The sequence below is a fragment of the Crocodylus porosus genome, unplaced genomic scaffold (genome assembly GCF_001723895.1).
Source record: "Crocodylus porosus isolate Cpor-Errol unplaced genomic scaffold, CroPor_comp1, whole genome shotgun sequence".
NCBI classification, from domain to species: domain Eukaryota; kingdom Metazoa; phylum Chordata; order Crocodylia; family Crocodylidae; genus Crocodylus; species Crocodylus porosus.
The window spans coordinates 174984867-174998783 of NW_017728886.1; the positions used below are offsets into that span (position 1 = coordinate 174984867).

At 39.1% G+C, this 13917-nt stretch overlaps 1 protein-coding gene across 5 annotated transcripts in view; it reads left to right on the top strand.

The window, feature by feature from the left end:
* CDH19 (cadherin 19) overlaps positions 1 to 13917 on the top strand; it is a 92664-nt gene that overhangs the window by 27907 nt on the left and 50840 nt on the right. For 4 of the 5 annotated variants that reach the window (XM_019545363.1, XM_019545353.1, XM_019545340.1 and 1 more), the window contains 2 exons: positions 4116 to 4455; positions 9366 to 9660. In XM_019545363.1, coding sequence (XP_019400908.1) covers positions 4225 to 4455; positions 9366 to 9660 — 526 coding nt within the window. In that variant the 5' untranslated portion in view covers positions 4116 to 4224. Of the gene's footprint in view, positions 1 to 3435; positions 3485 to 4115; positions 4456 to 9365; positions 9661 to 13917 lie in introns of all 5 variants that reach the window. The other variant, XM_019545346.1, reaches the window with a different exon arrangement.

Sequence of the window (13917 nt, forward strand, 5' to 3'; positions counted from 1 at the left end):
GATGCTTATGTTGCTGGGATCCTATGACCCCAGCTGACTTCCTGCCCTTTGGGCAGGGGGCTGGACTCGATGATCTCTCGAGGTCCCTTCCAGCCCTGAGGTCTATGAAATCTATGAAATCTAAGAAATAATTTCACAGAATCGTAGAAAATTATGGTTGGGAGGGACCTCAGGAGGTCATCTAGTCCAACTCCATGCTCAAAGCGTCACCAGCCCCAACTAGATCATCCCAATCAAAGCTTTGTCTAACCAGGTTTTGAAAACCCCAAGGTTGGAGCTTCCACCACCTCTCTGGGTGACCTGGTTCCAGTGCTCTCTCATTCTAGGATGCACCACTCCCAGAACAGAGATAGAGTTCAGGTATCCTTGCTCCTATAAATTAGTACAGTCTATATTAAACAACATATAACTTCACCCATATTTACAATGAATTCCCACAACACTCCTACAAAAATACAGCAGACCTGCTTGTGAAATGTAATTAAAAACAGAATTTCAATGACAGAAAATAATCCAATTTTAACAAGTCTAGTGCTTTTTCCTCTGCTCTTATTTTGGCTTCATTTAATAAGCATTATTATGGCTGAACATTTACAGCCACAAAAGAAAGTTATCAATGTAGTCAGGATTACAATCCAGGAATGAGGTGTTCCCAATATCACACATATTCCTCCAGATCAGTGGTTCTCAAACTTTTTCTGTTCCGGGCACTTGTCCATAACTCTTGTGAATTGAGCAGCACTCCATTTTATCATCTATTTAATACAGTGCTTAGTTCCTTTCACAGGGGCCCAACAGTGGAAAGGCAAAGGGAGAAGGAGCAGCTGGGCAGCAACAAACCTGGGCTTATCTCCTTATGCCCCATGACACCCATGGATCTTATAGCAGTCCAGGGTGATACAGATTCAGAGTTGCTGTCAAAGACACAGTTTGAGTCACAGATTAAGAGTCGCTGTTCTTGATCAAGTATACCTTTTTTGACTAATCACTACGCACAGTATCCTTAAAATTAATGAAGAATGAAAAGCTTACTTCGGACTTCACATTGATTGCAAAGATAAAATTATAATTAAAAAGCATTGAAAAAAAGATAATGAAGAGATTCCATCATGCTAAACCCATGATAATTGCTATCTATTTTCCTTCCCTGTGGAATTCAGCAATCTTCAGAAGTTAGAATGGGATTATATCTACCACTGGTCACACAGTGATAGCTTTAATAGCTGTTTCACAGAAATTATTTTACAAATATGTTTCTTTGTTGTTGTTTTTTTAAATAATAAGGAAAAATGACAAACCAAATGCATTAATTATGCAGGCTGATCTATGTATGTTTTATCCCTCAGGAATTATGGAAGTAATAAAGATAATTCAAGCATTATCTTTCTTACTGTTTCAATCCTAAGTGGTTATTAGTACACATTACTTCATTTTTAGAAGAAATCTTTCTTGGAGGAAAGATATAGTATAACAGTAGAATTATCATTGAGTGATGATATTAAAATGTTGCTAGAAGTGATAAAAGTATAGAAACAATGTGTTACCAAATAACAAATGCACAGCTGAGTTTATCAAAGTATCTAATGCTCGGAGATCTTCAAGTTTGCTTCTAGAAATTATTTTCCAACCTCATTTCCCAGAGACACGTGAAAATTAAAAGTAATAAAGGCCCTGAAGGTCCACCATAAAAAAACAATACAATGTCAATCTAAAAAAAAAAAAAAAAAGAGGTTTTAATTGAAACATGAATTACTCAGTTTTTCCTGGAAACCAAAAACTTTCTTTGTATGTAGCATAATAGCTCACTGCTCTTAAGTGTATAGGTCTGAAGTGCACCAGGGTGATTCAGGGGTGTCAAACTTATGGCCTGTGGCATGGATCTGGCCCATGGAGCCCTATGATTTGTCCTGTGTGTCACTGGATTGGCACAAGCCCCACATGCTACTTGCATGATGCATGCCACTCCGCACAGCTGGCCCTGTGCACAATTTGGGAACCAATCTGGATCAGTCCATCCAGGAACAGCATACAACGATGGCCTGGTGGGCTGCTACATGCAGGGTTTGCTGTGCAGAGGGCATGCAGGGCCACCTGCACATGCAGCATGCAGAGCCAGCACAGGATGTGTTCTGCCCACAGAGTACCAGCTAAACTGACACTGGACACAACACATGGGATCTGGTGGGTTGTATGAAATGGCCCAGATCAACCCCCTGTACCGCCTATAGAACTGAGCCCATCCTGTGCACCACAAGCTGCACGTGCCCCATGCCAGCCCCATGTACTAGCATGTATTTATGGTTAAACAGTGGGTTTTTTGTTTCTGTTTTTCCATATGTACTATAAAAGGTTTATAGTAGGTTTAGTTCCTGAAACCAAGAATAATTTTTATCATGCTAAGACAGTAATTTACAATGGAAGTTTCTAACCACCATTGGAGGTATAATACTTAGGTGTACACATTATCACCTAAAAGAAATATGGGAGCAATTATATTCTTTACATTATCTGTCATTGATGATCAGCTGCTAGTGCATTTTAATGGGTGGAGAGTAGCAGAATAACAGAGTCATATTCTGTACCTTATTAAGTTGATGTGTTAGAGGTGTTTACTAACAAGCTTCTCTTTAAAATTTCCTCTGTATGAAATATAGGTCTATAAGATGACTAATGTAGTCTGTTGAGTAGGAGGGCAAGGTAGCAATATCAGAACAAAAAACAAGCTGATATGTAACCAGAAGCAATTGCAAGGGCCCAAGCCCAAACTGAACACCCGTCCATGGATTTAAGCAAGATTTAGACTATTTTTTGAATGTCCTGAGAGGACTGTTTTATCTGTTTTTTGTCGGTGGTGTTTGTGCCACCAGCATACGCAACAGTAAAATAAAGTTTATGTTCTATACTCTAATGAACTGTGTATTCAAATTTAGAAAAGGTGGCAATTGCTAAGGATCAAATTCTGCATGTCAATTACATCCTTAACTATGCCTAACAATGACTAACTTTCAATATATAAATGAAAACCATTCTTTCTAATAATGCAACCATGTGAGAATCCACTCATTTTAATCAAACCTATCTTTTAAACTGTTAAACCCTGAGTTTTGGCTTTAGTTATTTCTGGGATAAATTCTTAAAATAATCATGGCAAAGGTTCATGTATAGACTTTATGTCTAGCTGGATACATTCTTATGATAACAATGCAAGGATAACTGAATATATAGGTGGATGTGTGTTCCAGTTTGGCTGTTTTTACCTAAACTTCTAAGAACTGATTGGTATGGAATAAACTTATAGTGAACCCCAACTTCCAGTTTCTTCAGAGCAAACCTTTAAAAAATGAAGTGTGTCTGTGGCTGGTTGTTTCAGAATTCTGTATTTCAAAGGTGGCCATTCTTAGTGGAGCATTATTTCTAACTGATCGTTTTGTTGAGGTTGTCAATGCAGAAACCACGCACAGCAGACGACAATAGAATACATCATGTAAAAAGGTTTGGGCTTACCAAAAGAATATTTTGTGTCATCAATTAAACTGACTGTTGGAACACAAGGGCTTCCAGACTGTTTTCCTTTTGTCTGTGAATTGAAAACATGAAATGTCAGAGGAGGTAGAATCATCCAGAACAGTTAAGTTCTGTTGACCATGTCAGAGAAGCATATTTCAGCTGCTTCTTCCTATGCCAGCTCCTCTGTCTCCTCTTTTTGCCTTGAGGATTTTTGTGAGATCAGATGGAAAGAATGAGGAACTTCTAAAAAAAGGTCTGCACTTCTCAATTTCAGCTGCCAGTCATTAGGGCCACTAACAACTTTCTTGCCCATGAGGCAGTTCTGTGACTGCAGCTCCAAATGAGTCTTGTCTAAGCAGAAATGTGCAGTTACTCCAAAATTATTGCTAGGCAACACAATACAATTTGGAAAATGAATTAATTGACACAGCTTAATTTGGAAGATGAATTAATTGAAGGATGATTTTCCTTTTTTTTTTTTTTTTGCATAGAAAGTCCCTCTGAAAGGTTTACATAAAAGAAATTTGAATACTTGACTTTTATGCCTTTGAGTTGCTAATAAAATCTCTCGCTCTTAAATTGACTTTGTTCTGGTTCTTCTTTTTCAGGAATAGGAGGAATTTTTAATACTGAAAATCACCTAGTAGATTAGCAGACAATCAATATTTGTAAAGGAAGAAAGGTGATGCTTGGTAAAAGCTTTCCTTTTCCCCTTCCATGGATGAATACAGATTGAAAGGAAGTTTCAGCATGAATTGTCATACATCACTATGTCTTGTGCTGACAATGGTTCAGCTATGGCCTTGCTTTCTAAGTATGCAAAGACATAGCGTCCAGAATACAGACCAACCTTCTTCAGCAGCCCGGAGAGTGAAACGTGGTTGGGTGTGGAACGTGTTTTTTGTGGAGGAGGAAATGAACTTAACAGAGCCTGTCTATGTTGGTCAGGTATGTTAACACTTCTGTGATTGCTGCAGTCATTAGTTTAAAAATAAGTTTTGAATTAACATGTTAATTATCATTAATTAGAATCAGATAATTTGACTTTGCATAAAGCAATCATCCCAGTGATATAATATTCTCTGCTCTGGGTTACCTAGGAAAATGAATTGAAATTTGTCAAAAGCCTGCACAACATTGTCCACACTGGCCCTGACTGTAGAATGGGCCCCAGGGACATGGAGTAGTTCACTGAGAGAACAGAGACTTGTATCTACTACTGTGTGGTATTAGTACCTCATTTGTCTCAACACCAAATTCATTATGCAATTAAAAATAAAACTGACGCAGTGGGTGTTGACACCAGACTTTTAAGTTTCTTCTATCTTCTGAATGAAAGCTAAGGACTCATTTATCAACATCTGGCAATTTGCTTGTGCTATTTTTGGCACTGCATAAAAGCAACCATACTGAGTGCAATGTAGTTTACAAACAGTATTTAGATGATTTTCTATTACACTAAGTAGCAGCTGATTTACCCCTCATTAATTTTTAATGAAGCAGATTAATACTAAATCCTTTTACCACTGAGAAGCTACAGGAAACTTCATGGTTCATTAGATTAACATAGCTTTAGCACAATGAGCAATTATTTTTCACCCTCTTTTAAAAATGTGCTTTAAGATAGTTTTCTTAATGAAACTTTATCACCTGTTTATTATTTATCATTATTTAATTTTTTTTAAAGACAAGTAATTGTAATCTCTGTATTTGGTGTCCTTTTCTGTAAGATACTTTGTAGATGAATGAACTGAAATAAGTTTAACTGCTAATTAATGAGCACTAACATTTAATTAGGCCCAAAGCGTAGAGTGCCCAAAATTCATTAATTATTTTTTCAGAGTCCCTTCGAAGTAACTACTGCAGAAGTATGATGTCTCACTTCTAAAAGGAGGTAGTGGAGACATGGCCTACGCTTTTGTTTCTGGAAACTCAGTTTATGAATAACAATAATAGTGACTTGCATTTTCAAGAAGTTTAAAACAATTTGCATATTCTTGCCTTTTTATTTTTCAGAGTGCAACAGGCAAAGTTAGATACAATTTTATTTGAGGGTTAGAGTGAATTTATTGCTGTTTAATTGTTGTTTAAATCAGCCACATTTACTACAGAAAAGCATATGCTCAGCTGTCAATAAGTGAAGTGACAGTCTAAGATCAGCTGGTGACTTTTTAGTAAATAAGACCCTGCAGGAAACTATATCAACAAGAGCCCAAAGACAGACCGCCTCTGTTATTAACTGTCACTTGTTCCAGTTCACATCTCCTCTTGATATACCACACAATGAGACGTTATTCTTTCTGAACTTTACTTTTTTTGATCATTTCCTTCTAGTTCTCCAAACATCCACATGTATTTAATATTTACTTATGAATGAAAACTGACTTCAGCAATCACGTTTTTGAAAAGGAATGTGTCCATAAACGTAACTCGAGACATATTAAAACAACTATCTAGCCTCTTGGGCCAAATTCTCCTTTCTGTTAAAAAGGGATTCTTTTGTAAGACAGTTCTGGCTTAAAGAAATGTATATATCTTTATAGTGTAAAGAAACCTTAGCATAAATAAAAAAATTAGGTTCTTTGTACATATTTGCATTTTTTTTAATGATAGAATCCAATCTGCAAGCAGCATAGTCATATCAATATATACAAATCTTCTGGCCAGAATTACTTAAAAAGCAGTCATAGCACTAGAATATAAAACATTGAGACTATCTTCCTTTTTTGACAGCTATTTTTTCCTGTGTTCTAAATTTTATAACTTTCTTGTATCATCTAGAATTTTTTTCTGCCTCAGAGGAATGGGCAGTTTACTTTCTGTTAGGAGTGGCTGTAATATTTTTGATGAAACTGAAACTTTCTAAGATGATATATTGGATTTACTGGGGGGCGGGGGGAACTGGAGAGAAGTGAAAATACACTGCTATTTTCTATAGCCTGGAGATTAGAGCATTAGACTAATATGGGGAAAGCCTGTTTGTACTTTGGCTGATTCAGAGTGTCCTGGGATGAGGACCTCTGGCGTAACTCAGGCAGAAGGGGAAGTTGAATCAGTGTTTCTTATGATTTAGAACAGTGGAGCTCAACTTCTTAGAATAGTGGGTTAGGTGCTTGTAGTGCAGGAGAGGGAGGAAAGTGATTGCCTGCCACATAGAAGGAGATAGAGCAGGGAATGCTGCAGAAGGGAGCAGTGGCATGGCACAGGTCAAGGATGTGGACAGGCTGGGCTAAGCTTCTTGCCATTGATCCCCTCATGGGTCAGATTCAGTTATGCTGGAGGCAAAATCTAGCCTATGGGTCATAGGTTGAGCAGCACCATTCTAGACAGCCTAGAACACCTTACCCACCCACAGCCACATTCTGAGTAAAAAGGAACAAATATTGTTCTGAAAACTAATACTTTTTTAATGTTTGAAAGTTTTTGGTTTTGTTCTGTTGTAGAACTAAACCAAATTTTGAAATCACCAGATGCCATGATATGAAATTGTCATTCTCTAGTTAGGGGCATGGCACATGAAACACATAGGATATGTTAACTGCACATAAAATGCAAGAGTATTCACATTCAGTCAGTAAAATGTGTAAGGTGCCATCATATTGAAGCAAAGTTAGGACTTTTCATGCAAGGAAGAGCTCCAGATCATATTAAGTAACATGTATTCAGCTATCCTTGTATTGTCTTCATGGAACCAAGCAAACAGAGCTTGTCAATTTTTGGTTCCAGCCTCAACATTGCACCAGAGTCTTGAACTGGCTCTGGTGTAGCATTGGGACTGGGACCAACAGTCACCTGGTGGCACCACACTGGAGGCTTGAACCAGCTCTGGTGCAGAGCTAGGCTAGAATTGATAATCAGCAAGTTGTGCATAAGAGATCATGTTAAAAACTAGTAGTAAACATTACCATGTGACTGCTCAGAACACATAGTAACTTTTAATACCATACAGTAATGCTTAGTATGATCTAAATAAAATACGTGCTCAGAGTCCCATGCAATAATATCCTTAGATTTCATTAGTAGTTGTAACAGGGTAAGGTAAACCTATTGCAGTGCTAGCTGCTCCACAGTAGGGCAGTAGGCTGGAGCCCTGCTGGGGACACAAGGCACTGCTATAGGTAGGCTGCCAGGGAGACCACTTAGTAACCCTAATTAGAGGACATCCATGGCCAGCCCTGTAGAGTCAATGGACTGGAAAGGGACAGGACCTGAAAGAGATATAAGACAGAGCCAGAACTACTGCAGGATATAGCCCTGGAGGCTAAGAGGGAAGAGCTCTGTAGTGAGATGCCTGTTGCTGAGAGAGGGACTGTGAGCATGCTATGCCTGGAGATAACAAGTGAAGAGGATGAAGGCTAGCAGCTGACTAAGGCCCAAGGCTGGTAGGAGTTACCAGGGGGCTAGAGGTTTAGTTATAGCCAGACTGCTTATGTTTTTGGTTTGAATTTTGACAAGTGGTTTGGGTTTGGGATTGTTAGGGGAAGGTGGAGGATATGAGAGTGTCTTGAGCTCTGGCAGGGCAGCCCAGAAGGGACAGAGACAAGGGACACGGGCCCAGCACAAGAAACACAAGGATCAAAGTCCCAGAGACACTAATTACCAACAGGGCTAGGGCCAAGAGAGCTGGACATGAATCCATGGACCAGGGCTAGAGGCTTGCAGCCAGAGAAAAAGGGTGGAGGCTGAGAAGGCCAAGGCCCCAACAAGGGAGTGATCAGCTAGTAACACCTGTGAGGCAGAAGCATGGCTGTAGGGTTGGTTGGAGACTGTGAATAGCTTTTATGGCTACAAGTACCCTGAGAAGTAGGGATGGGCGGAGAGGGCATACCAAGCATGAAGCAGGACTGAGACCAGTGGGGTCTGGCTGGGACCTGCTGACTCTCAGAAGAACTAAGGGCTTACCCTAGGACCCTAGGCAGCCTCCCTTTCATATTGAATAGTTACATAAAGGCATGGCAGGAAACAAGAAGGGAAGGTACCTTAGAGCCAGAGCAAACCAAGAGTTGCATAGATACCAGGGGTCATCACAGTCACCTCTGGAGCCCAACTTGCTACAGTAGTCCAAATTTAAAGTTGTCTGAACAAGGAATTCTGGAAATGCTACCTTCTTTCCATAAACCCTCATTTCGTGACTACCATTTACAATAAATAAATAAATAACATGACATGAAGATAAATAATAGAACACAATCCATGGGATATTTTATAAAATGAAACATTATTTAGTTATTCCTCATATCTGTTAACTACAGGGTAGCTATGACTGAAACACTTATAGTATGTTCCCAAATGTTCCTTCCAGCTCAAAGGGGCTAAGTTTACGTTTGTAGAACAGGTTGGTGTATACCTTAACTTTATTTTCCAGGTATGTTTACTGTAGCTGGTATTTCCTGGTTTCAGAAGTTTAGTTATTTATGTCCTTGCAGTCCTATGTATTTATGTCCTATATGTTTCAAATGATACAAATATATACACAAAAGTGTGCGTATGTGTATGCATATTATTGCCCTTTGATATAAAAATAATTTAGAAAAATTTTGAGAGCTTTTTTTTCTATATTCCCTCTTCACTATCTTTTTGATCCATGTGTAGGCCCTGATTTAATAAGCCTTCTTATGAATATGCTTACTTCCCATTGACTTAAATGCTTAGTTCAATTTTAGTTATTAAATGACCACAACTTTTCTATGGCTAATTATGCATAGTATATAATACTTTGTTCCCTCAGTTAAATAATGTTCCCTATCCAAGGTCATTGGTGTTTAGTTTCAAATAGAAAATATATATACAAAATAAAAATGTATAATTATTTTCAAATGTCATCCAGAAGAATAAATTGTTCTCTTTGGTCTTTGCAGCTGAAGTCTGATTTAGACAAAGAAGATAGCACCTTTAAATACATTTTGACTGGCGAGGGAGCTGGAAGCATTTTTACCATCAATGAGACAACAGGTGTCCTTCACGTGATACAGAAACTTGATAGAGAAAAGAAAGCTCTGTACACTCTAAGAGCGCAGGCGATTAACAGGAATACTCAGCTGCCCATGGAACCTGAATCCGAATTTGTCATCAAAGTTAAGGATGTCAATGATCAAAAGCCACAGTTTTTGGATGGACCTTATGAGGCCACTGTTCCTGAGATGTCTCCTGAAGGTACAGAATGTCAAGGAGCTGGTGCTATATTTTATGCTTTGGAGGACATTCATATTATTTAAAACTATTAATAATTTATTTTATAAAGTGGCTTTGATTTGGAGAGGTTCCACAGTGCTTAGAAATTTAAAACTTAGAAATGTACAAAGATTTGTGCATATGCTTATCTGTAAGCCCAACTGTAGCCCTACTGGACCCAGCAATATACTTGCCTTTGGACAGAGAGAGGTAATTTGACAAGGTTAGTCTGAAGTCAGGCAAAAGACAGAAGGCAGGGTAAGATGAGAAATCAGTGACTAACTTTTTCAGGGAGGCATAAGCTTTTGTAAGTAATACCCAACTTCCTTAGATGAGTCTGACAAAGCAAGGTGTCACATACAAAAATTTATGCCTCTGACAAGTTAGTCTCTAAGGGTGGGAGTAGATGAAATGGGGGTCCTAAATTGAAGCAGGGAGGTTTAAAAAACACTACTTCAATTTAGGGCTAATTAAACCCCTGTCATGCATGTACCCCGGTGACTTATCTGCCTCTCTGGTGGGGAGAGGAGTGTGAGCTGCCGGTGGGCAGAGAGGTCCCTGGGCTGCAGGAGGGGGGCAGAAGGGGGGGGCTGGTGCTTCCCTCCACGGGAGCGGCACCCTCCCCCACAGGCAGCACTTGCCCACAGGCATCCAGCTCAGGTGGTCTCAGGGGACACTGTAGCCAAGGAGGGAAGCACCAGGTCCCCGTGCAGCTCAGGCAGGCAGGCTGCCTGCAGAGCTGCACAGAGTCCAGTGCTTTATTGGAGGAGTTTTAGTTTGCTGCACCCCATGTCATTTAAGGTGCATTACGCTGCCAAATTTTCTACAGCTGCTGGAATTAATGCGCAATACGCTGCTAAGGGGTGCACCGACACCATTAAAGTGGTGCAAAAGTATTTAGCTTGCTTTAAAGTGTTGTGCACACATGTCCCTCGTTTTGTCTACACATGGCCTAAGATTCTACTGTGTTCTGTTTTGAACAGATAAATAGTTATGTGTTCTGACTTAGGGTCCTAATTAGCAGGTGTATAAAGATACACAGAGCTCTTCATTCACCACACAAGTCGTCCCTAGGTTTGAAAATGGCAGTCATTTATTAACAAGACCTAGCAACATAAGATACCTTATTCAGGACAAGCAGAATACAAAGGAAAACTGAAGGTGAGGGAATGAAATGCTTGCATTTAAATCAGGGTAGTGCACCACTCTTCTACTCTTTCAAATAGTTCTACTTGTGATCTTTACTGGCAACAGCCTGTAAGCCCTTCAGGTGTATAGCCATGTACAATAAGGAAGGGTGGGGGGCAAGGAAAAGAAGTAAACTTTGAGGGACTATGATTTCTATTAACTCTAAGTATATATAAGTATATAAATAAGAAGTGAACAAAAAATTATCGAATATACCTCCTTCAATCTATGCTGACTATGCATAGGGATTAAAGCATAGTCTTTGTGATACCCTATGTGACATGCATTGCCCTCCCCTATAAATTGAACAGAAAGGGGTTTTCTTTAAATCACCAGCTATCAACATGGTCTCCAGAAGAATAGTGGCAGAGTTTTTGCTTGCCCTGAAGTAAAAGTGTTTTTGCCATGCTGGTGCAGTCCTTAGACTGGTGAACCTGCTTCCTCTCCCAGCTAATTTCTCTCTCTTTGGAATGAATTATGCCCTAGGAATGTAATAAAGAGAAAGTCCCTTAATTCTGTAAGCATAGGGGACTTGAATATTGCCTTTCTTGTACTTCTCTCTCTGATCCTGATCCTGCACATATAAGAAGCAAAACCACCCTTGTACTTCAAAAATAAAGAAAATGAAAATATCTATTTCCAAATTATTGTCTCAAAAGTTTGGAAAAATTGGATTCTTTAATGAAACCTCTCCCAAAACCCCAAAATTAATCTCTTTCCTTCCCTTTTGGTTATTTCCATTGCAAATAAAATTGAAAAGAAATCTAAATAGTGTACTAGTTAAAACTGTGTGAATTAATGAGCTCATTACCTCAATAGCATCAGCAATCATAAAAAGTAATAAAAACTATGCATCATTCAGCATTACCCACTCGCTGTTAGGGCAGATTCACTGAATCTGTCATGGAGAGATGTAAACTATATCTTCCTGTGCCAGCTTATTTTTTACCTTCCAAGAAAGCAAGTTTATTCTGGGGGGGCTAGTGGGCAGGCATTGCAGTGTCACTTGGTGAGCAGCTTCTTTCTACATCCATTGCTCTAGAAGACGCTTTACCACCACCAACTGAGACTACTGAGGAGAGCTATTTAATCAGTCTGTCTCCCAGACACTCAGGCGATACCCAGCTTTTATTAATTATGATCATCTGTATAGGCTGGGACCTCCACTGTCATGACTTCCTACCTTAGCAGCCTTTTTTTCCCCCACAGGGTCTCTCCCCTTTCTATACACCCTCTTTAGTTTTTCTGGAAGGCAGGCATAAACCTAGGAGGAAGCGGTACTTTCTCTATAAAACAGCATTAACACATTCTGAGGATATGACACAATCATATAATTTTTCAGTGACCTACAGATGGATTTAGTCCTGAAAGCTTCCCTCCCAATAAGCATCAACCTTTAAGGGTAACAATGTAGTTTTGTCCCCAAGGGAATAAACTTGGCCTCTTGGTATAACCTACTAACAAGGATACCAGTTAAGGCCAATTGTAGAGGTAGTTCTTCTATGTAGACACTTGTTCCCTCGAAACTTATCTGAAATCATCAATAAGCAGTCAGTCACTACTGACCTGAGCCAGATATAATCTGACAAGCTAAAAATTAAAAACTCAAAAACCTGTTCTAATCCCCCGAGACATCTACTATGCATTTTCATTTCTAATACATCCTGGACTTCTAGCTTAAGATTAATTAAAGCAATGAAAGTTTTCTTTTTTTCCTAAGATACTCCACTAAGATTATATGAGAAATACCTGTATTTAGTAATAACGCTGGGACATTTTATATAGATATATTATATTTATAATATTTATTTATATATGCTTATATAGTTATATATTATATATTAATATACATATAATACAGCATATATAAAATTTCCCAGCATTATTACTGAATAAAAGTATCTCTCATATAATCTTAGAAGAATATTTTAGGAAAAAAGAAAGCATATGCATGTGTGCCTGTGTGTGCACGTACACATTATGTATCAAACACGTACCAGAAGTAACCAGAATGAGCATGATGAGAATTAAAAAGAATCAAAATTCCTTGTATGCTTTCTTTGTAGAGACAGGTTGTTGAGCTTGCTGAAGCAATAGAATTTATGACCTTCTGATCATCCAGTCATGTATGTGAATCATGGTCAAATCCTGCAGTTTTTTGGGACACCCACATGTATCAGCTTCCCCTGTCTTCACTATAGTGCTGTGGGAAACCGTGGGGCACTTATGACATATGGTCACATCAATGTTTATACCCCACTGAATCCCTTTGTTTCTTTTACACCCAGTTATGGTATGGCCTTCCACTTTTTATACTAGTTATACTGACAGTAAAGACTGTATCTGAGTGCAGAGATAACCAGTCTTGCTTCAAACAAGTCAGCTAGGGAACTGGAAGCAGTCTAGCCAAAACAACACAGAGCTTACCCTATGCCTCACTTTTTAGCATGTGCACCTGACAGCAGGGTACAGCAAGCATATCTGAGGATCTGAATCTATCTTGCCATATTAAAAAAATCAGTCTTGAAGGTGGGTATGCTAAACTACTAGCCCAATAACATAGGGAACAACAGAAATATTTGGCATCCATTGCCTGTCAGTTGAGCTAAGGATATTCATTTGCTTATCTCTTCTAGCCTAGGATTACTTCAGATGAGAATTTCCCTAGGAATATTTTTTGTTTTCCCCCTTGCTCCATGCCAGAAATGTGTGAGACATCAACAACCAATCTCTGAACCTTCAGATGTTGTCATCACCTAGTGAGCATGTAGCTCTGGGGAAAACCGTTATCTGTAAGCAGATATTATGCATGTAGCAAGGAGAATAAGATGAGAAAAGATGCCTAGGTAATCACACATTGCTTCCCCTAGTACACACACAAAATCTGGCCCCTACAAAATTAACCCAAAGTTAGGTTAAAGTATCAACATCTATATTAATATTGTCCCGGGGTGGGGAACCAAACCCCAGAGTCACGGTGGGCCGGGGTGGCAATTAGACACGATAACAGGCCGGGTTCTATTGGCTATGGAGACCTGAGGCACGGGAAGC